This window comes from Aotus nancymaae, unplaced genomic scaffold (genome assembly GCF_030222135.1).
Source record: "Aotus nancymaae isolate 86718 unplaced genomic scaffold, 86718_ANA_hifiasm-v0.15.2.pri h1tg000067l, whole genome shotgun sequence".
Lineage (NCBI taxonomy): Eukaryota > Metazoa > Chordata > Mammalia > Primates > Aotidae > Aotus > Aotus nancymaae.
In genome coordinates, this window is record NW_026988482.1 from 31,166,754 (window position 1) to 31,192,636 (window position 25,883).

The 25,883-nt window shown below is 38.7% G+C and overlaps 1 protein-coding gene and 1 pseudogene across 5 annotated transcripts in view; one reads left to right on the forward strand and one right to left on the reverse strand.

Annotated features, from left to right (window-relative positions):
- TASOR (transcription activation suppressor) overlaps positions 1 to 25,883 on the reverse strand; it is a 68,783-nt gene that overhangs the window by 32,247 nt on the left and 10,653 nt on the right. For all 5 annotated transcript variants that reach the window (XM_012460784.2, XM_064367216.1, XM_012460782.3 and 2 more), the window contains exons 2-11: positions 24,557 to 24,702; positions 22,443 to 22,535; positions 20,684 to 20,756; positions 20,302 to 20,393; positions 19,353 to 19,514; positions 16,920 to 17,044; positions 14,811 to 14,842; positions 13,663 to 13,768; positions 11,642 to 11,745; positions 11,456 to 11,559 (exon numbers count right to left, since the gene is read on the reverse strand). In XM_012460784.2, the coding sequence (XP_012316207.1) occupies positions 11,456 to 11,559; positions 11,642 to 11,745; positions 13,663 to 13,768; positions 14,811 to 14,842; positions 16,920 to 17,044; positions 19,353 to 19,514; positions 20,302 to 20,393; positions 20,684 to 20,756; positions 22,443 to 22,535; positions 24,557 to 24,702 (1,037 nt within the window). The remainder of the gene's footprint in view (positions 1 to 11,455; positions 11,560 to 11,641; positions 11,746 to 13,662; positions 13,769 to 14,810; positions 14,843 to 16,919; positions 17,045 to 19,352; positions 19,515 to 20,301; positions 20,394 to 20,683; positions 20,757 to 22,442; positions 22,536 to 24,556; positions 24,703 to 25,883) is intronic.
- LOC105722937 (calponin-3-like) lies at positions 439 to 1,412 on the forward strand (annotated as a pseudogene).

Consider the following 25,883-nt stretch of genomic DNA (forward strand, 5'->3'; position numbering starts at 1 on the left):
AACCCAGAACTGTGTACCCAGCATCCAAAATCATAGATTATAAATTTTTCTCAAACACAGAAGGAGCATGTGCAAAACCTGACCACATAGATCTTAAAGTCTCAACAAATTTCAAATAATCACCACCTGTTCTGATTACAATGCAATTAGAAATAAAAAAAAAAAAAAGAGGGGTGGCGAGCGTGGAGCCAGGCGCTTTGGAGCCGACCCCGAGGCTCTGTGGCACTCAGTCGGACCCAGTCGCCCAGGCACCGCCCGCGCCCCGCGGTCGGCCACCACTGTCTCCTGGGCTGCCCAGAGGAGCCAGCTCCGAGCATTCCCCACGGAGGCCACTCCTCGGGGCCAGGAGCGGGGAAGAGAAGTGCAAGTGCGAGAGACCCGGGATCCCAGCGCAGCCTCTTCCCGCAGCCCAAACCACCATGACCCTGAACACTTCAACAAGGGCCCTTCCTACGGGCTCTCAGCCAAGGTCAAGAAGAAGATTGCTTCCAAGTATGATCATTAGGCAGAAGAAGATCTTCACAATTATAGAAGAGGTGACAGGCATGAGCACTGGCCCCAACTTCCAGCTGGGCTTAAAGGATGGCATCATACTCTGCAAACTCATAAACAAGCTACAGTCAGGCTCAGTGAAGAAGGTCAACGAGTCCTCATTGAACTGGCCTTAGTTGGAGAATACTGGCAACTTTATTAAAGCTATTGAGGCTTATGGAATGAAGCCACATGACATATTTGAAGCAAATCATCTTTTTGAGTATGGAAACATGACCCAGGTTCAGAGACTATAGTGGCTGTAGCAGGTCTGGCTAAAACAGAAGGATTCCATACAACCATTGACATTGGAGTTAAGTATGCAGAAAAACAAACAAGATGTTTTGATGTAGGAAAATTAAAAGCTGGCCAAAGTGTAATTGGTCTGCAGATGGGAACCAACAAATGTGCCAGCCAGGCAGGTATGACAGCTTATGGGACTAGGAGGCATCTTTATGATCCCAAAATGGAAACTGACAAACCTTTTGACCAAACCGCAATTAGTATGCAGATAGGCACTAACAAAGGAGCCAGCCCCGCAGGAATGTTAGCACCAGGTACCAGAAGAGACATGTATGATCAGAAGCTAACATTACAGCCAGTGGACAACAAGACAATTTATCTACAGATGGGTACCAACAAAGTTGCTTCCCAGAAAGGAATGAGTGTGTATGGGCTTGGGCAGCAAGTATACGATCCCAAATACTGTGCTGCTCCAACAGAACCTGTCAAATCACAACGGAAGCCAAGGAACAGGAACAAATGGTTCAGTAATCAGTGATAGTGATTATCAGGCAGAATACTCTGATGAGTATCATGGCAAGTACCAGGATGACTACCCCAGAGATTACCCATATAGCGACCAAGGCATTGATGATTAGATCCACACAGAAGGAGCTCAGTATTTAGTTCATTGTTTTTATTCAGTGAGGACCAAGCTAGCCTTGAGTAATTTTTATCTTGTCTTCCTAAAACACTATTAAGCTTATTATATTTTTAAGAAAAATTGACTTACATTCCTTTTTCTGCTTCTTCCCTCAATAGTTGCCTTTTAGTGCCATAACAGTGAAATCCTACAGCATAACCAATAACTTGCATATGAAGTAAAAAGGAATACTGTGAAAGAGGAATACTCTTGTACAGCCAGTTCTTTTATGCAAAAATCTATGCATTTTTACAATCTTACATTAAACTGGTATTTTCAAACAAATTTTTTTTTTTTTTTTACAGTTTGGTGTATCTGGTTTCTATATGGAAGACTAAACTCATGCCTGTTGCTAAATGTGGTCTTTGCCAACTAAATCTAAGATGCAGCATTTTAGAAATTCACATATCAATGTTTCTACAGTATTGTTTGCTAATTTTTAAATAAAGTCATGATCAGTGTGCATCTGTGATTATATGTGTACTCATTCTCCTACGTAGCGGACAAGATATTTCCAGAGTGGTATTTCTAAAGGAGCATGTACAAAAATGGCCTGTAGACATTTAGGTCTGGGTGTGCATTTGCTCTTCCTGTTTGTGCCAATGTATCAATGTAGAGTTGCTGTCTTCTTCAACTGTATTTATTGCTGTATTTCTCAGCAAAACTTATCCCATTGTATTTTTTATAAATTTTTTTGAACATTAAAAAAACAGAAAAAAGTATCCCTGTATTTCCCTATACATGTACCTCTACATCATATATCAAAGTAAAAAAAAATGGAAACTAAAAAAATTTCTTAGAACTGAGTAATGAAAATACTCCACATTAAAACATGAAATGCAACTAAAGCAGTACTTACAACTAAGTATTTATTGACCATTTTTCTGACTTAAGATAGAAATAGCAAAATAAATCTCAAAAAAGTAAAAGTTGGCCAAGCTTGGTGACTCACCCCGGTAATCCCAGCACTGTGGGAGGCCAAGGCAGGCAGATCACTTGAGCCCAGGAGTTCAAGACCAGCCTAGGCAACATGATGAAACACTATCTCTACTAAAAACACAAAAATTAGCTGGGTGTCATGGCACATTGCCTGTAATCCCAGCTACTCGGGAGGCTGGGGCAGGAGAATCACTTGAACTCAGGAGGCAGAGGTTGCAGTGAGTTGAGATTGTGCTACTGCACTCCAGCCTGAGGGACAAGAGCGAAGCTTTGTCTCAAAAAACCAAAACAAAACAAAAAAGACAAAGATGGTATAAGAAAGGAAAATTGGAAGTCAATCTCATTCACCATCACAGATTCAAAACTCCTACTAAACAAAAGCCAAACCCCACTATTTACTTTAAAAGCTGTGGTGGGGGCAGGGGAGTAGTTTCTATACAAGCAATGTAGGGGTAGTTTAATATTGGAAAACTAAGGCCAGACACAGTGGCTCACGCCTGTAATCCCAGCAAGGTGGGAGGCCGAGGTGGGCGGATCACCTGAAGTCGGGAGTTCGAGACCAGCCTGACCAACATGGTGAAACCTCATCTCTACTAAAAATGCAAAATTTGCCAGGCATCGTCGCGCATGCCTGTAATCCCAGCTACTCAGAAGGCCGAGGCTGGAGAATCACTTGATCACAGGAGGTAGAGATTGCAGTGAGCCAATTGTGCCACTGCACTCCAGCCTGGGCAACAAGAATGAAACTCCATCTTAAAAAATACATATTGGAGGCCGGGCGCGGTGGCTCACACCTATAATCCCAGCACTTTGGGAGGCCGAGGCGGGTGGATCACCAGGTCAAGAGATCGAGACCATCCTGGTCAACAAGGTGAAACCCTGTCTCTACTAAAAATACAAAAATTAGCTGGGCATGGTGGTGCGCGCCTGTAATCCCAGCTACTCAGGAAGCTGAGGCAGGAGAATTGCTTGAACCCAGGAGGCGGAGGTTGCGGTGAGCCAAGATTGCACCATTGCACTCCAGTCTGGGTAACAACAGCGAAACTCCGTCTCCAAAAAAAAAAAAAAAAAAAAAAAAAAAAAAAAAAATATATATATATATATATATATATAGAAAAACTATAAATGTAACTCACCTTAGTAAGTCTACAGAATAAATACCATGTGTGACGGTTAATTTTTCTTTATTTTTTTGAGAGAGTCTCGCTCTAACACCAGGCTGGAGTGCAGTGGCGCAATCGTGGAACAATCTTGGCTCACTGCAACCTCTGCCTCCTGGTTCAAGTGATTCTTCTGCCTCAGCCTCCTGACTAGCTGGGACTACAAGCATGCACAACCATGCCTGGGGAATTTTTTTTTTTTTTTAGTAGAGACGAGGTTTCACTATGTTGGTCAAGATGGTCTCGCTCTCTTGACCTCATGATCCACCCACCTCGGCCACCCAAAGTGCTGGGATTACAGGCGTGAGCCACTGCGCCCGGCCATGATGGTTAATTTTTTATGTCAACTTGAGTGCCCAGGTATTTGATCAAACATTTTTCTGCATGTTCCTGTTTAGTTATTTTTGGATAAGTTTACAATCAATAGACTGAGTAAAGCAGGGTGCCCTCCCTATTGTAGGTTGGCCATATCCAATCAGCTGAAGGCCTAAATAGAACAAAAGGCAAACTCTAACCCACAAAAGAAGAGAATTCCTCCTGTCTGCCTTCCAAGTTGGGATGTCAACTGTTTCCTGCCTTCAGAATTGAACTGAAACATTGGCTCTTCCTGAGTCTTGACCTGCCAGCCTTAGAACTCATACCATTAGCAGTCCTGGTTCTGGCACCTGCATACTCAGACTGAAACTATACCGTTGGCTCTCCTGGGGCTCCAGCTTGCTAACACAGATATGATCTTGGGACATGTCAGCCTCCATAAATGTGTGAGCCAATTCTTTACAATAAATCTCTTTTTACATACCACCCCCGCCATACACTAATGGTTCTGTTTCTCTGCAGAACCCTAAAACACTGTGTGACCAGCTTGATAAATCCAACCCCCAACCCAAAACAAAAACGATCTGTTAAAATTGAAAATCCATTCATGGTTAAAAAATAAAGAAGCAAAGTTTAAAACATAAAAAACTACTGTATACTTCTACTTAATGGTAAACTGTAATAAATATTTTTTTTTCTTTAAATCAGGAAGGCAAGAATGACCACAATCACCATTTTTATTCAGCTTCTTACTACAGATGCTAGACTGCACATTAACATGGGAAAAAAATAATATATATTAGTTTCTTATCTGCAGAGGACATGTTCCAAGACCCTCAGTGAATATCTGAAACAACAGATAGTAACAAACCCTATGTATGCTTTTTCCTATATATCCACATACCTGTAATAAAGTTTAAATTTTAAATTATGCATACTAAGAGATTAACAATAATTAATGAGGATAATGAGGGACTACTATAAAGACTAGAGGAAAACTATAAAACCAATATTCCTTCCAGATAATAAATTCTATATAGAAACCCCAAAAAATGGACCAAAATGTATACACATTATTCAAATTTCAAATTAATCTGCATTAAATAAGTATGTAAATATCAAGTGCATTTCTATATATACAAGAAACAGAAAATGTACTAACATGGAAAATACTATTTACAGACCAGGCACAGTGGCTCACGCCTGTAATCCCAGTACTTTGGGAGGCTGAGGTGGGGAGATCACTTGAGGTCAGGACTTCAAGACCAGCCTGACCAACATGGTGAAACCCCGTCTCTACAAAAACTACAAAAAAATTAGCCATAGTGACACAGGCCTGTAGTCCCAGCTGCTTGGGAAATTGAGGTAAGAGAATGCTTGAACCAGGAGATGGAGGTCTCAGTGACCTGAGATCGCACCACTGCATTCCAGCCTGGGTGACAGAGACACTGTAACAAAAAAAAAAAAAAAAAAAAAGTATACTATTTACAAAAGCATCAAAAAAAATAAGATACCTAGGGATAAATCTAATAATAAAAATGAGTAAGACTTGTATCCAGAAAATTCTAAAACTCTATTATAAAGAAAGACAGAGATGGCCGGGCCAGGTGGCTCATGTCTATAATCCCAGCACTTTGGGAGGCCAAGATGGATGGATCACCAGGTCAAGAGTTCAAGACCACCCTGGCCAACATGATGAAACTCCCTCTACTAAGAATACAAAATTAGCCGAACATGGTAGCAGGCGCTTATAATACCAGCTACCCAGGCTGAGGCAGGAGAACTGTTTGAACCCAGGAGGCAGAGGTTGCAGTGAGCCAAGATCGCACCACTGCACTCCAACCTGGACAACAAAGCAAGACTCCATCTGAAAAAAAGAAAGAGAGAGAGACATAATCTCATTCATAGATAAGTCAGTATCATAGGTTAATTGTCTCAAATTTGATCTGCAGATTGGGGATGGGGGGTGAAGAAAGGGACCTGATAAGCTGATTTAACATTTTTTGAAAAAAGCAAGTTGATTCTTTTGAAAAAAAAAAAGCTAAATCTCAAATAGCAAAACACTCCTGTAGTTCCTCACTTAACATCATCAACAGGTTCTTTGAAAATGCAACTTTAAGCAGAATAACACATAATGATACCAGTTTTACCATACACGGGAGAATATGCAAATTCCACACAGATAATGGCCCTAGCTGAGAACTGATTTTTTTCTTATCAATGTTAAAATGACATAAAACAAAATAATGTTATTCAAGGAACTGTTGCATATAAAAAATACTTAAGTGTCAAAGGCAAAACTGTAAAGTGCTCAAAAGAAAATACAGGCCAATATCTATATGACCTAAACACGAACAGTGCTTGCCATTCAACTGCATTAAAATTTAAAAATGGCCGGGCGAGGTGGCTTATGCCTATAATCCCAGCACTTTGGGAGGCCGAGGCAGGTGGATCACGAGGTCAAGAGATCGAGACCACCCTGGTCAAAATGGTGAAACCCCATCTCTACTAAAAATACAAAAATTAGCTGGGCATGGTGGCGCAGCCTGTAGTCCCAGCTACTCAGGAGGCTGAGGCAGGAGAATTGCTTCAACCCAGGAGGCGGAGGTTGCAGTGAGCCGAGGTCGCGCCATTGCACTCCAGCCTGGGTAATAAGAGCGAAACTCCATCTCAAAAAAAAAAAAAAAAATTTAAAAATACCTGTTCTTCAAGAAACACAATGAGTGAAGAAAAAGGTAAGCTGCAAATTATGGGGGAAAAACTGTGTTGCATGCATAACTATTAACATCCAGAATACAGATAAAACTCCTCAAATTAGTAAGAAAACACAAGGTATTCAAAGAAAAAACATGCAAAAGACATGAACAGGCACTGAACATCACAAGAGACGAATTTATTTTAAATTTGTATCTTAGGAAAATACAAGCTAAAATCACAATACTATTTACCTTCTAGACTGGCAAATTTTTGTCAAAGTCTGACTATACAAACTCAAGTACTTGTGAGTACACAAATCAATGGCAACTCACTGCTCCTGGGGGTTATAAATTGGTACAACCACTTAAAACAATACATTACCCTATAAAATCATTCATGTGCATATATTATGATTCAGTAATTCTACTTCTAGAATACCTTAGAGAAAATCTTGTACGTGTGCAATACGACATACATAAAAGAAGGTTCAAAGCATAGATAATATTCAAATTTAGGGGATATCTCTTTTTGGTTTTTCTTTGTTGTTGTTGTTTTTTGAGATGGAATCTTGCTCTGTTGCCCAGGCTGGAGTGCAGAGGCGCAATCTCCACTCAATGGAACCTCTGCCTCCCGGGTGCAAGGGATTCTCCTGCCTCAGCCTCCCGAGTAGCTGAGACTACAGGCGCATGCCACCACGTCTGGGTAATTTTCTGTATTTTTAGTAGAGACGGGATTTCACCGTGTTATCCAGGATCTCCTGACCTTGTGATCTGCCTGCCTCAGCCTCCCAAAGTGCTGGGATTACAGGCATGAGCCACTGTGCCTGGTCAAATTTAGGGATATACCTTTTTTAATATATATATATTAAAGTCTGCTTTAAAAATTAGCTTACCACCAACTATTAATAAAATATTGGCCTGTAATTCCAGCACTTTGGGAGGACAAGGCTGCGGATCATGAGGTCAGGAGATAGAGACCATCCTGGCCAAGAGAGTGAAACTCCGTCTCTACTAAAACACAAAAAATTAGCCAGGCGTGGCGGTACACGCCTATAATCCCAGCTTCTCGGAAGGCTGAGGCAGGGGAATCACTTGAACGAGGAAGCGGAGATTATAGTGAGCCAAGATCACCCCACTGTACTCCAGCCTGGCAACAGAGCAAGACTCCGTTTCAAGAAAAAAAAAAAAATCAATATAATCTTATTTAGTTTATAATCTTCCTGGGTGAAAAGAAAACCTCCCTGGATTTCTAAGTACTATTACAAAAAGTCCTAGCCTTCTAATATAGAAAAACGTATCCCAGCCTGGCCAACATGATGAAATCCCGTCTCTATTAAAAATACAAAAATTAGCCAGGCATGGTGGCAGGCACCTGTAATCCTAGCTACTCGAAGACTGAGGCAGAGAATTGCTTGAACCTGGGAGGTGGAGGTTGCAGTGAGCCGAGATCACACCACTGCACTCTAGCCTGGGTGACAGAGCAAGACTCCGTCACAAAAAAAAAAAAAATGAAAGTATATGATATAAAGATAAGGGAATGTTTGTTTGCTTTCATATGCCCCACAAATATTTTACTCTTCGCATACCTTAAGATTTAGATCTGTAGCCATTTATCTAGTTAATTGCTCTGCTCCACAATAATAAAACTTATTTTATCTCCCTGAGAGCATGAGGTGGGGTAGAACTAAGAGATTACAGTACAGGCCAGGCGTGGTGGCTCAAGCCTGTAATCCTAGCACTTTGGGAGGTTAAGGCAGGCAGATCACCATGTCAGGAGTTCAAGACCAGACTGGCCAACATGGTGAAACCCCGTCTCTACTAAAAAATACAAAAATTAGCTGAGCATGATGGCTCATGCCTGTAATCCCAGCTACTTGGGAGGCTGAGGTAGAAGAACTGCTTGAACCGGGTCCCAGGAGATGGAGGCTGTAGTTAGCCAAAATCACGCCACTACACTCCAGCCTGAGCTACAGAGCAAGACTCCATTTCAAAAAAAAAAGAGAAAGATTACAGTACAGACAGGTTCCTAGGTTAAGTCTCGAGGTGCCAAGAAGACTGTGGAGGTCTCCGTAGGTATTTACATTTCAATGAGGAATGAGTTCCCAAGATTTTGGAAATGTCTCTTGTTCCAAGAAGGCTAAATGGCTCCTGGAGAGATTTTACTTATATACCCAAGAGTTGGAGTTAATATTTATAACATTTCAAAGAGACACATTCAGGATACGTGGGAATAGCTGCCTCTTCCCCTATAGAAGCAAAGAGAAATTATTTGTCCCCATCTCTTACCTACATAGCATGCAGCTACTCAGGACATGTGGCCTAGGCCTGCATGCCACAGGGAGTAAAGACTAGGGCAAAGGAGGGCCAACATATTTTTACTTACTGTGAGGTATTCACAAAATCTGTCTCTGATTCAGAATACCTTCTGTGCATATCCTGGACAAAAGTAAAAACTCAGTATTCCTCAATGCACCGCTCATTATCAAGAGAACTATGAAGAAAGTAGCTATAGTTAGAATAATCCCCAGTGAGGCCTGCTGGAAAAGGAATAGCTACACAAAATTCCTAGGTACATTAGATTCTGGGAGTATATCCTTATGGAATGCTAGCACCCTTCAAGAGCTAGGATTTTACTTTACTTCTTGATTCTGGAAAGACCCAGTCCTCCATGAACATAATGTAACACTTGGTCAGGTAAGGAACAAAATGCCACCATCTTTTCTATCCTGATCCTCACTATCAGTAACTGAAAAGATATTGTAATTTTCTGATAAACGCCTCATTGTCCAAATCCTCAATACTCACTCTTTGAAACACAAATAGATTTGAGTAACTCAGTATCCAAACCTACCATCTCAACTTTCACTTTCTGAACTCGGGAACTGAATAGATTTGATCATGAAGAATACTTGCATTGTAGTCAGGCTTTCAGAGGAAAACAAGCAATGTAATATAAACATAAAATTATGTTCATATGCAGTAAGAAAGAAAAAAAGAAAGGTCAGGTGCAGTGACTCACGCCTGTAATCCTAACACTTTGAAAGGCCAAGGCAGGTAGATCACTTGAGGGCAGGAATTCGAGACCAGCCTAGGCAACATCATAAAACCCCAACTCTACTAAAAATATAAAAATCAGCTGGGCATCATAGCGTGTGCCTGTAATCCCAGCTACTCAGGAGGTTGAGGCAGAAGAATCGCTTGAATCTGGGAGGTGGAGGTTGTGGTGAGCAGAGATTGCATCACTGCACTTGACTGGGCAACAGAAGGAGACAAGAAAGATGGAAAGGCTAAAAGGAAGCCAGAAAGGAAGGAAGGCAGGCAGGCAAAGAAAAGAGAGAAAGTGTGTGTGTTTGTGTGTGTTTTCACGTCAAAGACCCATAAGGGTTTTATAACTCTGCCTATAGGTTTTATGTGCAATCTGACTATCCCATCTACAAACAAGAGACTGATTAAGCACATATATATGAAAATAATTAAAATTCTATGCAGCCACTAAACACGAAGTTGCAGGTTCTAAAACTCAAAGTTATTTCTGCCATTTGACTACCTGGAAATTGAGGCTCAACAAAGTGAGAAATAAAAAGCCAACTGTTGAAAAACTTGTATTAAATAGCACATCTGTGCAAAAATGTTATATCCCTCTTTCCTGGAACTTCCGACCAACATTTAACAAGACGAAAAAAACCTTGGAATAGCCACTTCCCTTCTCTACAACCACCTCCTTGCCTTTAGCTAAACCACACATATTGGCATTACATTCATTTTCCATTCACTTCTCTACCCATCACAATCTGATGTTTGATCCAATCCTTCTACCCAAACTAGATACACTTCAGTATCTATTAAATTGGATACCTCAAAAATATCCCATAGATCAGTCTCTTCTTATATTATTACCTTTCTCATCCAACCCACCATCACCTTCTAATGTAATAGTTTCTACTTCATCTCCCCTCTTCAATTTATTCTCTACAGAGTAACGTAATTTTCAACAAGATCTTACCTTGCATACACTTTCAAAGTTTCAACGCACTCCCTTGAAAATCCTTCAAAATCTGCTGCTCTTAGGATCAAGTCCAAACTTCCAAACATTTGAACACTGTCTGAATGACACTGTATGACACAGATCCCTATTACTTTCCCCACAACTCTAGTGTTATCTCTTCAACCTCACCAAGGTTTATTTTTGTTTTTGGATTTTCAAATATGGAACAAACCACATCTATGTGAATAACTCTATCACTCTGTAATACAGGATAAAAGACTCTCTTTGTTTACCGAACCGTATTATATATCCTGTGTAAGAAGACGATATTCAAAAAATATATGGTGATGACCACATTCTTAATCACAAAGTATAATAAAGATATTCCATGAGGGTCGGGCACAGTGGGTGGCTCACGCCTGGAATCCCAGCACTTTGGGATGCCGAGGCGGGCAGGTAACAAGGTCAATGGATTGAGACCATCCTGGCCAACACAGTGAAACCCTCTCTCTACTAAAAATACAAAAATTAGCTGGGTATGGTGGTGCACACCTGTAATCCCAGCTATTCGGGAGGCTGGGGCAGGAGAACTGTTTAAACCCAGGAGGCAGAGATTGCAGTGAGCCAAAATTACACCATTGCACTTCATCCTAGTGACAGTGCAAGACTCCATCTCAAAAAAAAAAAAGATATTCCATGAGAAAGACTCGTCTGCAGAAGCTACGGAACCATGGACCAAAGAAAAAATACCATAAGCCACAGTAAAACACTGTTAACTAAACAGTAGCAATAGACACCTCGTGGTACTTTCAGAGGCAAAAATAAACTGAAACACTAATTAATCACACATTAATATGCATATTTATAATAAAGAATGAGAAACATTAAAAAATCTTTCACTCACAAGTTTTTCTCTCTCTAGTTTTTGCAGTAAACTCTCCATGTTACTTCCAATTCTTGTCTTTTCTACAACTTCATAAAGGCTGCAATACATTCCATTCTTCAAAACTGACATAAGAAAAAAAATACATAGTAAGCATCCAAATCAAGTTCACTTCTAATGTGTTTTAATAAAATTAAATTATCTTACCTTCATTTGGACCTAAGTATGTTTCCTTATAAAACAGTGCTGGAGGGATTTTCTGTTTCAGATGATCAATACTCATAACTGATTCAACATCTAACTTCTCAGGTCTGAAAGAAAATTTAAAAAGCATGGTTACCTTACTTGTATTTTTAATTGTAGCAATCTTAACACATACACAGAAAAGTATACTTGATGGAAAATAGAAGAGCCTATCTACTAATATCTCACCTGTTCTAAAGATTTTTTGTTTTGCTTGTCACAGTGTCTCACTCTGTTACCCAGGCTGGAGTATTTTTAAAGATTAAAAATCTTTAATCTCACCTTAAAGATTTTTTTGTTTTGTTTGCAACAAAAGTCTCATTCTATCACCCAGGCTGGAATGCAGTGGCACAATCACAGCGCACTGCAGCTTCAACCTCCTAGGATCAAGTGATCCTCTCACCACAACATCACAAGTAGCTGGGACTATAGGCATGTGCCACCATGCAAGTGTAATTTTTTTTTTTTTTTTTAATTTGAGACAGGGTTTCACCATGTTGGTCAGACTGGTCTCGAACTCCTGACCTCAGGTAATCCACCCGCCTCACCCTCCCAAAGTGCTGGGATTACAAGCATAAGCCACCATGCCCAGCCGCAAGTATAACTTTTGTTTTGTTTTTTTTTGTAGAGACAAGGTCTCTTTATTTTACTCCGGCTAGTCTCAAATTCCTGCTCTCAATTGATCCTCCCACCTCAGCCTCCCAAAATGTTGAGATTACAGGAATAAGCCACTATGCCCAGCAGTAAAGGGGATTTGATACTGGAAGTCCAGATATATACATAGGTAGATAGCTAGCAAGGTAGTATTTCCAATCTTCCATCCTTAAGCCAGAAACTAAAAGACTGTCATTTTATTAAGTACAATTGAAGCATAAACTGTTAATCTTCACACATTTATGAAGGCCCACAATGATAGAAGCAAAAGATTTTACACCTGGCCGGGCGCAGTGACTGCAGCCTATAATCCCAGCACTTTGGGAGGCCGAGGTGGGCAGATCACAAGGTCAAGAGATGAAGACCATCCTGGCCAACATGGTGAAACCCCGTCTCTACTAAAAATACAAAAATTAACTGGACATGGTGGTGTGCGCCTGTAGTCCCAGCTACTCAGGAGGCTGAGGCAGGAGAATTGCTTAAACTCAGGAGGTGGAGGTTGCAGTGAGCTGAGATTGTGCCACTGCACTCCAGCCTGGCACCTGGTGACAGAGTGAGACTCTGTCTCAAAAAAAAAAAAAAAAAAAAAAAAAAGATTTTACACCTTTCTACACCAACATATGCTGTATAAAACTGAAAACAGCCTGTATTGTATATTTTAACTACCCAATTAAAGCTCTTCCCAAGAAAGAAGTGGTAACTTTTACATCTATTATATTAAAAATGCTAAATTTAAAATATTTATCTACTTAGGATAAAACTGAAAAATTATATTTAAGATTTAAAATCACTAAGAAAAAGTTTTACGTCAGGCATGGTGGCTCACACCTATAATCCCAGCACTTTGGGAAGCCGATGCAGGAGGATCACCTGAGATCAGGAGTTCAATACCAGCCTGGCTACCATGGCAAAACCCTGTCTCTACTAAAAGTATGAAAAAAATTAGCTGGGCATGGTGATGGGTGCCTGGAATCCCAGCTACTTGGGAGGCTGAGGCAGGAGAATCACTTAAACTCAGGAGGCGAAGGTTGCAGTGAGGCAAGATTGTGCCATTGCACTCCAGACTGGGTGACAAGAGCGAAACTCCGTCTCAAAAAAAAAAAAGAAAAAGAAAAAGTTTTATATTGTAAATGTATTGACTCAAATCAAGACAGAAAGGTGGAGGACTCACATTGTCAGATTACCTAATTTCAAATCAACCTTTTAAAAAACAAACCAACATTTATATTTAAGTTCTTATGAACCAAAATAAAATTTAAATTATGAAAAAGAAAAGGGCTCAAGAAAGTGATAAAATTAGCAAGCACAAACTGCTCTCTTCTTATACTTACAGTTTGATAGGCAAAAAAGCACGAGTGGCTGACCTCAGAGAAATATAACACAAAAGTTTTCCTTTATTTAAAAGCTGTCCTTTCCACAAGGTATAGTTATATTTATCTAAATAAAAAGAATAATGACACAGCTTAGTCATTTGGCAGCCCAGAGAAGTGAGAGCACATTTATTAGAAATGAGAAGGAAAATATCTAGAAACAAGGTTTAAGTAGGAAAAAAAAAAAAAAAAACAGTGACACTTCTACACTGCTATTTACAGAAGAGTTCAAATATTAGGTTTTTCATTTCAGGTATTTTTTTCCCCCTACAAAATCATTCCAGGTGCAAACAATAACAAATTTATCTGTCTAAATGTCATTATCAGAAAGTTGTGGAACAAAGACAAGTAATTATTCATCTCTTATTTCCCCCAAAACACTGTATTAGATTTGGTTAATTATATGAATGCCCACAATGTCCTGTATCTTCTACTCAGTATCTTTTCATTACAAAAAAACTTTAAAATAGGCTGGCTGCAGTAGGTCACACCTGTAACCCAGGAGGCTGAGGCCAGTTGATCACTTGAGGTCAGGAGTTCAAGACCAGCCTGGCCAACATGGTAAAACCCCATCTCTACTAAAAATACAAAAAATTAGCCATTGTGGTGGCGGGTGCCTGCAATCCTAGCTACTCAGGAGGAGGCTGAGGCTGGAGAATCGCTTGAACCCAGGAGGCAGAGGTTGCAGTGAGCCAAGATAACGCCACCAAACTCCAGCCTAGGCAACAGAGTAAGACTCCATCTCAAAAAAAAAAAGAAAAAAACTTTTAAAATAGTTTAATGTCAATGCTACTTTCAATCTTCTCTAATTCTCTCCTAAATCCTATACCTCTGGTGAATTTAATACTTTTAAAAGGCTGAGTTATGAAACCTTTTTTATTTTTTACCTTTTTCAATTAAGTACTAAAAACCTTTTTATCTATTCACAGTAGAAGATTTTCAAAGATCTTATGCTTATACAACCAAATGCTGATGCTACATTATAACACATAACTTTTTTCATACTCTGCAGATTTTCATTATAAAAATAATACAGTGCACTTATTAATCTTTTGCTATATGTACTTATTCTTTCCATTTATAAAACTAAGGAAACATAAATCTCTTACCTATGTTTCTATCTGCATTAAAGCTGTTAGATCTACAAATTTTTTAAAAGAAAAGAAAACATTACTCATTGGTAACACAAAAATTAACATGTAAGACTTTGATATAAGTGCAATTTTTAATGGCATACTACACTTAAGTTCTTTCCACCAGGTAGGAAGAACAAAGAAGTTACTCATTAAAAATCTAATAAATCCAAGTCTTCTACTAAGAGAAAACAGAAGTACTTACTTTGCTCAAATTACCACATTTTCCCAAATTTAAGGAAGTTGTTTTTTCAAAAAATGTTAATCAAGAGAAATAGTGTCCACCAAAGTCTCTTGTCAATATTCTGGTGACAACATTAGAAGACATGACCTCAATATATATTTATATATTAATTCATCATAAAATAAGTATGTACTAAGCTCCTATTATTTACCAGGCACAATTCTAGATAATAGAATTATAGAGATAAACAGATCAAAGTTCCAACCTATATAAATCTAATAAGGAAGACAGAAAATGATATACAACAGATCATGATGGTTTTAAGTGCTATAAAAAGAGACATAAGGGTATAGAGATTAAAAAAAAAAACAAAAAAACAGAAACCTCAATGATCAGGAGATACCTGAAGAAATGTAGAATGAATTATGCAACTTATTGGGGAAAGAGAGAGAACAGCAAATGCAGAGGCCCTGAAGCAGGAGCATTCATGGAGTATTCAAGGTACAAGGATGGATGTTCAATCAATGCTCCTTTGAAATGATATGGAGGTCAAGAGATGAAATCAAAGAGGAGGCCAAGAGATTAACAGTCATTATTCCTGGGGGTATGACCTCATAATTATAAAGTGCTAGATGTCTTTAAAGACCACTTATGAAAAACAATAATAGTGAAGGTATATATGTCATGGGGATCATAAATTTAAAGCAACAAAAGTGAAAGCCACAACTGTCTTGACACTATGTCAGCTGGTACCTGTGGCTATGAGGGTTTCCAAGGATTATTCACCTACATGAAAAAAGGACCGTATCTCCAACAACTTAAACGGAAGAGAAGACAGTTTGATCTGGAAAACTGACAAAGAGGTCAACCCTAAAAATGTACATATGTTTTATGATGTATGGTTTTAAAACACCAGTATTTCTAAATTAATACATATCATACATGACTTCAAATATGTATAGATACCCAAAGTAAAAATGAGCAGACATTTGACCATCTCACCTACATCCCTATAAATTTACTTATTCCATTTGGCTAAAACATTTTTAGAATCACCACATGGGGAAAAATGGTAACTGCTTTCTGTTTGGTCACCTTATACTAGAGCTTATAAGAAATATTCAGTAACACAGGAACAGAAAACTAAAAAAAAAAAAAAAAAAAAAAAATCATCAGGCCAGGTGTGGCGGCTCATGCCTATAATCCTAGTGCTTTGGGATGCCAAGGCAGGAGAATTGCTTGAGGCCAGGAGTTTGAAACCAGCCTGGGCAACATAGCAAGACCCATTTCCACAAATAGTAAAAATAAACCAGACATGATGGTGAATGCCTATAGTCTCGGCTACTTGGGAGGATCACTTGCGCCCATGAATTCGAGGTTGCAGTAAGCTATGATCGCACCACTTTACTCACTCCAGCCTGGGCAAAAGAGCAAGACCTTGTCTCTAAAGAAAAAAAAAATCAATGGTCCTCAACACTGGCTGAAAATCAGAATCACCTGGAAGCTTTTAAAAACTACTAATGCCTTGACTACCCACTAAATATCTGATTGGTTTGTGGTGAGGCATGAGCATCCTTTGTAGAAGCTCCCCATTTCCAAGAATGCTAATACACAAAATCTCACTTTTAAAAACTGCCACTTAACTACAAAAACCTTCATTTCTAAGGAAGAGATTAACCAAATGAGGTTTAAATTTTAGCTTGTATTTCCACATGGTAAACTGTCTGTTCTTTGAACTGACTGTTTAAAAGTCATCATAAACACAACAGATTTCAAAGTAACTTGAAGGGAAATTTTAAAAAAGAAAATGAGAAAGAAACAAAGTGGTCCTCTTAACTCAGTAGTGCAGGATATGTAGAAGAATATCACTGTGGATGATGTCTAAAACTCCTAAGTCTTACCTTGATGAAGGTACAAACTTCAGAGTTTGTATATCATCTTTGTAAGTAAAAGACACAACTGCATATGGACAAACATGTCTTGGTCTTCGCCTTAGCTCATCAAAGCCATACTCATAAAAATAATACTAAAAATAAGAAAATGCAAAATTAACTTCTTTAAGAAGGCAAGGTGAAACCTTATATTTATATGCCTGATTTCTGAGAAATAGAAACCATATATGCACCTCTGACAAAAAAATTTCTTTAAGCTTTACTTGCCAATTTAACTAAAATAATTTGTACTTTGTATTCATTTTGTGATATAAAATATTCTCCATCTAAGTGCATCAGATCCCAGGGTATTACTAAGTATTCCAAAAGTTTACTTCTGAAGAGCTGAACACTGGGAACATGGAACAAACTTCCCAATAAAAATATTATAAACAGAGCCTAAGCTCCAGGTCAGCTCAGAATAGCCAATGTAATACAAAAAGCAAAATACCAAGGACACAATCTCAACTAAACCAAACTACGGTTTTGCTATTTCAGAAGAAAAACACATCTGGGCTCCAACTGCAAAGTAGCAAAGGAAATATGGAAAAGAATACCAACCATAGGTGACAAAGGTAGCTGACCCTATTTCCATTATCCATTAGCCTTTCCCCTTCACCCCTTCACCACATTCAGTATACTACAGTTTTATAACTTGCAGACTAGTAATTTTCACTTTAAGAGTGCGTGAGTTTATGAACACAGCAGTATTGTCCTACAGAGTTCATTCCCCTGGGAAAATATTTATTTCAATAATGTTGTTATTGCTCTAAAAATGCCTGGAGATTGTTTTGAAACATAAGGGCAGTTTGCAAGTCCTTCTAGAAAGATAACTATCTTACATGTATACTCCACATCTACCAATACTGCTACTGTCCAGAGGGTAATCAAATAAGTCAGTTCCAAATGACTCTGGTGAATATAATTTTTGCTAAAAGCCCACAACAATAGGTCTTAAAATTTCATTTTACATAAATAAAGCAAATATTAAAGAAAGAACATTTCTGGGGAAGTTAACATTACTACTTTGCACCAACAGTCCATTTGGCTACAGACATTTTTTAAATGTTAAAAAGAACAGGTGTCGGGTGCAGTGGCTCATGCCTGTAATCCCAGGACTTTGGGAGGCTGAGGCAGGTGGATCACCTGAGGTCAGGAGTTCAAGACCAACCTGGCCAACATAGTGAAACCCTGTTTCTACTAAAAAAAAATACAAAAAAATGGCCTGGCGCAGTGGCTCAAGCCTACAATCCCAGCACTTTGGGAGGCCGAGGCAGGTGGATCACGAAGTCAAGAGATCAAGACCATCTTGGTCAACATGGTGAAACCCTGTCTCTACTAAAAATACAAAAATTAGCTGGTCATGGTGGCATGGGCCTGTAGTCCCAGCTACTCGGGAGGCTGAGGCAGAAGAATTGCTTGAACCCAGGAGGTGGAGGTTGTGGTGAGCCAAGATCACACCATTGCACTCCAGCCTGGGTAACAAGAGGGAAACTCCATCTCAAAAAACAAAAAAAAAATTAGCCAAGTGAGGTGGCAGGCGACTGTAATGCCAGCTACTCTGGAGGCTGAGGCAGGAGAATCGCTTCAACCAGGGGGCAGAGGTTGCAGTGAACCAAGATCATACCACCGCACTCCAGCCTGGGCAACAGAGGGAACTCCATCTCAAAATAAAGTAACAAAATACTAATAATAAAAAAATAAGAATAGAGAGGACGAAGGAGGATGATCACTTCAGCCCAGGAGTTCTAGACCAGCCCAGGCAAAATAGTGAGATCCCTACCTCTATTTAAAAAAACAGAAACAAAAAACCATTGCTTTAAAGTCAAACTTCATATAAAAATATAACACTAAAGTTCATTAAATGTTACTTTTATATATGTGTAGTTTAAAATATGTCAGTAATATCTGAATAAGACTTAAAAATTCTAGGTTTGCATCTTTAATAATGTTAATAAAGACAGAAAATATCTATCAAATTGACAGTACAAAATGTTATGAATTAAGGTATTGCAAGAGGTTTCAACTTTACCTTGAAAGATGAGTAATATCTTATTAGGCAGGAGATCTTTCTAGGCCAGGAAACACCAAGGTTTCAAAATGAAATGAAGTGTGTCGAGGGCAATGATCATACAAAAACCAGGCCACAGTCTACTGGCAGAAAGAGCTAGACTAGGTAGTCTATAAATATTACCCTATAATCCTGAAGAGCCACTGTATGTTTTTGAGACATCTCAGAAAACACTGAATAAACAGCAGCTATAGACACTGGAGTCTGAAAGTGATACACAGAAACCAGAGTCTAGTGGTGTAGGGACAGAGAGAACTGAAAGGACAACATTTTAAAGAATCTGGTAACAAACAGATATGAGGTCCTAACATTACAACAGATCAGGCACCTACCTGAGTAAGCTCATAGGCTCTGTAAGCCAAAAGCGATGTAACTCGATTAGCATTCTTTGACACGTGACATTCATGCTTTGGTGTGGGATCCAAAGCACTTTTATTCAACATAGATTCCAAACTTTTTACACCCATGGGGTCATATATACTCTTTATTTTACCCTAAAATAGAGAAAACCTTTTAAGTATGTACCTAAACCTAATTGTTGACTATACAACATTAATGTTACGGAATACTTCTTTGAATATAATTAACTATACTAACCACTTTTTCCCTTTAATATCACAGAACGGAGGAGAGCAGTGGCTCACGCCTGTAATCCCAGTACTTTGAGAGGCTGAGGCAGGCAGATCACCTGAGATCACGAGTTCAAGACCAGCCTGGCCATCATGGCAAAACGCTATCTCTACTAAAAATACAAAAATTAGCCAGGCATCATGGCACATGCCTGTAATCCCGGCTACACAGGAGGCTATGGCAGGGAGAACTGCTTGAACCAGGGAGGCAGAGGTTGCAATGAGCAGAGATCGTGCCACTGCACTCCAGCCTAAGTGAGACTCCATCTCAAAAAAATAAATAAATATCTCACAGAACACTTTTACTAAATTTGAAGCAGTAAGAAAAAGTTAATCACCAAAAAAAACCATCATTTGAACTTGTTTAATGAAAAGCAAGTAAATAGAAACGCCATTCACAATACTCTTCACTAACATAAATTACATCACCAACATATTACTCTCTACATTCCTTTCTTTGGAAAGGAAAACAAACTCTGAAGTACTGTTAGCTTAGATCAAAGATGGCAAATAAACCTTTCTCAAAAGTATCTTTACCTACTAAACACTAGCAAGCATCAACTTTTAATCAATCTCCTAAAGATTTAGCATCATCTAAAAATTAAAATCCAAATGAAATTTTTTAATATGTGAAATGTATAAGTTTAAATACCTTCATTATTTTAAAAATAACAACATCACCCGTTGCCCCAGTGTCCAAAGGATTTGCTTGTAATAAATCAGCATACCTAGAAAGATAGACACCTAGAAAAGAGGAAAAAATTTGAAAAACTGATTACATTTTTCAAAATCACTAGCACTAAAATAAGACATTTTTAAAAAGTTATCCTTGATCAATCTGAAGTACACAAAAATCAGAAACAAAAGATACAACTGATTTTACATTTCAGAACCTATGACTAGTCTCTTTTTCTGGGAACATAATAAAGCATACATTAATTTAATAAGAACTCCAGGGAAATTACATGAGATAATATATTTTTAGACAGCAACTTAATAGTAGGTATTCTTATTTAAAAAGAAAAAAACATTACCCATGGAAGGAATGCCAAGAATTGTTATTTTGGACTGACCCACATGTAATCCTTTTTCACATATGCTTTGAACCTAAGTTTAAAAAAAAAAATCACTTCATATTGCAATCATAGTAACATTTAAAACATAAAAAGATAATTTTATAAACTTGTTTTAAATAAAATCAAAGCTTCTAAACGATATATAATTCTAAATCACAAAAATCTTACATATATGCTACTTTATATTAATGTGGAACTGACTGACACTTCTCAAAATAATCATGTCTAGAATCCATTTTTATTTAACTGTTTTAGAGACAGAGTCTTGCCTCTGCCCCCTAGGCTGGAGTGCAGTGGCATGACCTTGAATTCTTGGGCTCAAGTGATCCTCTCACCTCAGCCTTCCAAGTAGCTAGAACTACAAGTGCTCACCACCATGCCTGGCTACTTTTTTTTTTCTTTGAGATGGAGTCTTGCTCTGTTGCCCAGGCTGGAGTGCAGTGGTGTGATCTCGGCTCACTGCAACCTCTGCCTCCTGGGTTCAAGCAATTTTTCTGCCTCAGCCTCCCAATTAGTTTGGACTACAGGCGCATGCCACCAACCTGGCTAATTTTTTGTATTTTTAGTAAAGACGGGGTTTCACTGTGTTAGCCAGGATGGTCTTGGTCTCCTGACCTCGTGATCTGCCTGCCTCATCGTCCCAAAGCACTGGGGCATTATAAGAATGAGCCACCCCACCCAGCCCTGGCTAGTTTTTTAATCATTTTTTCTTTATGCCAGGTGTGACAGATACTCTTAACTCCTGTCACTCAATATATATATAGCCATTACTTTTCAAAGAGATTTAGAACCAACAAAATGTTATTCCACCTAAACATCTTCAATTAAAAGGAAACAAAATAGGCCAGGCATGGTGGGTCACACCTGTAATACCAGCACTTTGGGAGGCTAAGGTAGGCAGATCACTTGAAGTCAGGAGTTCAAGACCAGCCTGGTCAACATGGCAAAAGCCCAACTCTACTAAAAATACAAAAAAAAAAAAATTAGCTGGGCATGGTGGTACATGCCCATAATCCCAGCTACTCAGGAGGCTGAGGCATGAGAATCACTTGTGCCTGGGAGGCGGAGGTTGCAGTGAGCTGAGATCACACCATTTCACCCAGCCTGGGTGACAGAGTAAGACTCTGTCTCCCCTGTCAGCCAAAAAAGAAAAGGAAAAATGGTTCCAGGCACATACATATAATCAACAACAGAGAAGAACAATATAAAAGATAATCTTTCCAATAAAGAAAAATGGCCAGGTGCAGTAGCTCACGCTTATAATTCCAGCACTTTTGGAGGCCGAGGTAAACGGATCACTTTAATACAAAAATTAGCTAGGCATGGTTGGCATGCGTCTGTAACCTCAGTTACTTTGGAGGATGAAGCAGGAAAATCACTTGAACCGGGGAGGTGGAGGTTGCAGTGAGCCGATATAATGCCATTGCACTCCCGCCTGAGTGACAGGGCAAGATTCCACCTCAGAAAAAAAGATAAAAGAGAAAAGTATTAACTATCAAGCACATTCTAGAGGAAGAAAATAGGACCAGAGAAAAAAAACTGAGTACATTTGAAAAACAAATTACAAACAATAAACTTTTGCCCCATTAAATCATGTATTCTACTTACATATCAAAAAAGGTCTATAAATGTCAAGTATATTGATGAATAATCACAAAGTTAGTAACTTACAATGGAAACATCCTCAAATCGTTTTTTATAAAATGCATTAACTCACCTGGTAGCGATCAACCATCAGAAATGCATAGGATTCTGAAAGTTCCTTATCTAAACGACCATCAAACTTCAGTTCTCTTCGCTTTTCTGTAAACTAAATGAAATTAAATTTTTAACAACTCCTTAGCATGTGATTATGTTTTTCAAGCTACGAGTTTTAGATTTTTTTTTCCCAAGAAATCGCAAACCTACCAAAATGGAAAAATAATCCCTCTCTATATTCTCTGTCCTTCAGTTCTTCCCCTATTTTAGTTGGCTCTTTATATACAATATAATCAAATAAACATCTATTGCTCATCAATCTTAACTAAATTTCTATTATAATTTTACAACATTACAACTCTCCCGAATTATAAATCTATGCTTATTGCTGTATCTTCCATTCTACTTAACATAGTACACTGCATCCAATAGGTAGTTTAATAAATCTGCTGAATGACCAACTTCTAGACTATAAACTCAATTAAGACAAGAAAAATGTTTCTTTTCTCTGTAACTGTATTCTCAACGCCAAGCACATAAGATGTGCTCCATACATATTTACAGGACAGAAGAGTGACTTCATCTTAGTAGTAGAAACTATAAGTTATCCTAAACTTCTGGCTTTCCTATCTATAAAATAGATATGCATTTAAAATATAGAATATCTGACATTTTATATTCAGGCTATTACTGTTCTTCAATAATATAACTTATGAATCTTCAGACTAAATTTTTGTATAAACTTAACAAATAATCTCTATGTACCATGAAGCCACATCAAACTACTAAGATTTTAATTTTCTCTGGGATCCAGTAACACTAATGCCCTTTAGGGAACCTTTCAAAATTAAATCCTGGTCCCACCTGGTTAAACAAATTGTAAAAATAAAAAATTCGTATTTCAGGTCCATTAGGAAAGCATTATACATCAAATATTTTGAAATATCTACACCTGCTGGCTTTTCCTAAATCCAAACTCAAATATTCCAATTTTTACACGAAACTCAGTTCACTGTCTAACATGCTCAACTGTTCCTGTTTGAACTTTTTCACTAAGAATATCCACTAACGATATTATCATAATATAGCCACCAGGCAATAATGGTGGAAAAAATTGAGCATACCCTAAAAACAAACACACACACATATTTGATTTCATTAATTACCTTCCAATTTAAGTATTTAATTAACATGTACTACCCTCAAAGAGCAAAAGCCCTATAATTTACAATTTATTTATTTACTTATTTATTTGAGACAGAGTCTCGTTCGATTACCCAGGCTGGGGTGCAGTGGCTCGATCTCAGCTCACTGCAACCTCTGCCTTTCGAGTTCAAGCAATTCTTATGCCTCAGCCTCCCAAGTAGCTGGGATTACAGGCATGTGCCCCAAGCCTAGCCAATTTTTGTATTTTTAGTAGAGACAGGTTTCACCACGTTGGCCAAACTGGGTCTCAAACTCCTGGCCTCAAGCAACCCACCCACCTCGGCCTCCCCAAGTGCTAGGATTACCGGTGTGAGCCACCACGCCCAGCCAAATTTACAATTAAACCATTAAATAGTAAGCTAACCCTATACTTAAGATTTTCAGTAAAGAAGTTATTTTACGTAAGTGCATATTAATAATTTAACACAGCAGATAAATGTAATGCTACAGCAACAATATTTGGGGAAAAAAGAGATGCCATTTAAAACTTGTTTTCCCGGCCAAGCGCAGTGGCTCACGCCTGCAATCCCAGCACTTCGGGAGGCCAAGGCAGGCAGATCACGAGGTCAAGAGATTAAGACCATCCTGGTCAATACGGTGAAACCCTATTTCTACTAAAAACACAAAAATTAGCTGGGTGTGGTGGCACTCACCTGCAATCCCAGCTACTCAGGAGGCTGAGGCAGGAGAATTGCTTGAACCCAGGAGGCAGAGTCTGCAGTGAGCAGAGATTGTGCCACTGCACTCCAGCCTGGCGCCTGGTGACAGAGCGAGACTCCGTCTCAATAAATAAATAAAAAAAAAACAAACTTGTTTCCCTTTGTAATTTGGTTCTCCTAAAAATTTTAGTATTTCTAGAGAAAATTTTTTTCCCAGGCCGTTAACTGGTTCTAAAAACAGTCTTACAATAAGTAGTTTAAAACATACCTCCTTTTCCAAAAGCTCATTGTGTATCAAGCAAGCACGTTTGTAGTTAAAATTTGTTACTGAGGTTGGTTCAAGGTAAGATGAATGGAGAATATTTACAACATCTTCAAATTCTCGAGAGCCTGGAGTTAATGGCTGGAAAAGTGCTAAAATAAAAAAACAAACATTTTAAATGTTTAACATTACTCCATCTTAAATATAGCTTCTTATGTTTTTGTGTGTTAATGTAACCTTAACATGAAAAAAGGCATCAAGGCTATCTTACTTTGTGACATGCAAAACAGATACTTATTAACTCACTGAAAAAAAATTAAAACTAGTTAGCTACATATACCAGGTTCCTTCAACAATAAGGATCTGGCATTACATACACAGACAAGGAGGTTGCAATTTTGCAAACCTAAGGCATGCTATATTAGGCAACCTAAATTGCTTAAAGACTCTTAAAAGAACCTGAGTTTACAGTCAACTTGTCTCAGCTCCTATTTTGTTACACTAAAGATGTCTCAGACTGCGTATTTCACCAAACTAAATATCTATACCATGTATGAGAGCATAAAAACATTTAAGACATTACTTGAAGTAACAAAATATTCTTGGTTACTGACACACTGGTCTTTAAGTTTAAAAAAAGGGCCGGGCACGGTGGCTCACGCCTGTAATCCCAGCACTTTGGGAGGCTGAAGCAGGCAGATCACAAGGTCAAGAGATCGAGACCATCCTGGCCATGCTGAAACCCCATCTCTACTAAATATCCAAAATTAGCCGGGCATGGTGGCACACACCTGTGGTCCCAGCTACTCGGGAGGCTGAGGTGGAAGAATTGCTTGAACCCAGGAGGCGGAGGCTGCAGTGAGCCGAGATTGCGCCACTGAACTCCAGCCGGGTGACAGAGCAAGACTCCATCTCAAAACAAAAAAAAAACAAAACATTTTTTGATGGCTCATGCTTATAATTCCAGCACTTTGGAAGGCCAAGGAAGCAAGACTGCGTGAGCTCAAGAGTTCGAGAGCAGCCTGGGGAACACAGTGAGACCCTGTCTCTACAAAACATTTAAAAAAAAAAAGGTGGCGCATGCCTGTAGTCCCAACTACTTGGGAGGCTGAAGCAAGAGGATCTCCTGGGCCCGGAAGTTTAAGGCTACAGTGAGCCATGTTCATGCTACCACACTCCAGCCTGGGAGACAAGAGTGTGACCATGTCTCAAAAAATAAAAAATAAAATGCTGCACCCACATGGTAGAACATTTAATATAACAACTTAGTAAAATGGAAACATCTGGAGCTTTGGAGTCAAACCTCAACACAAATACCAGACCTAGCATTACT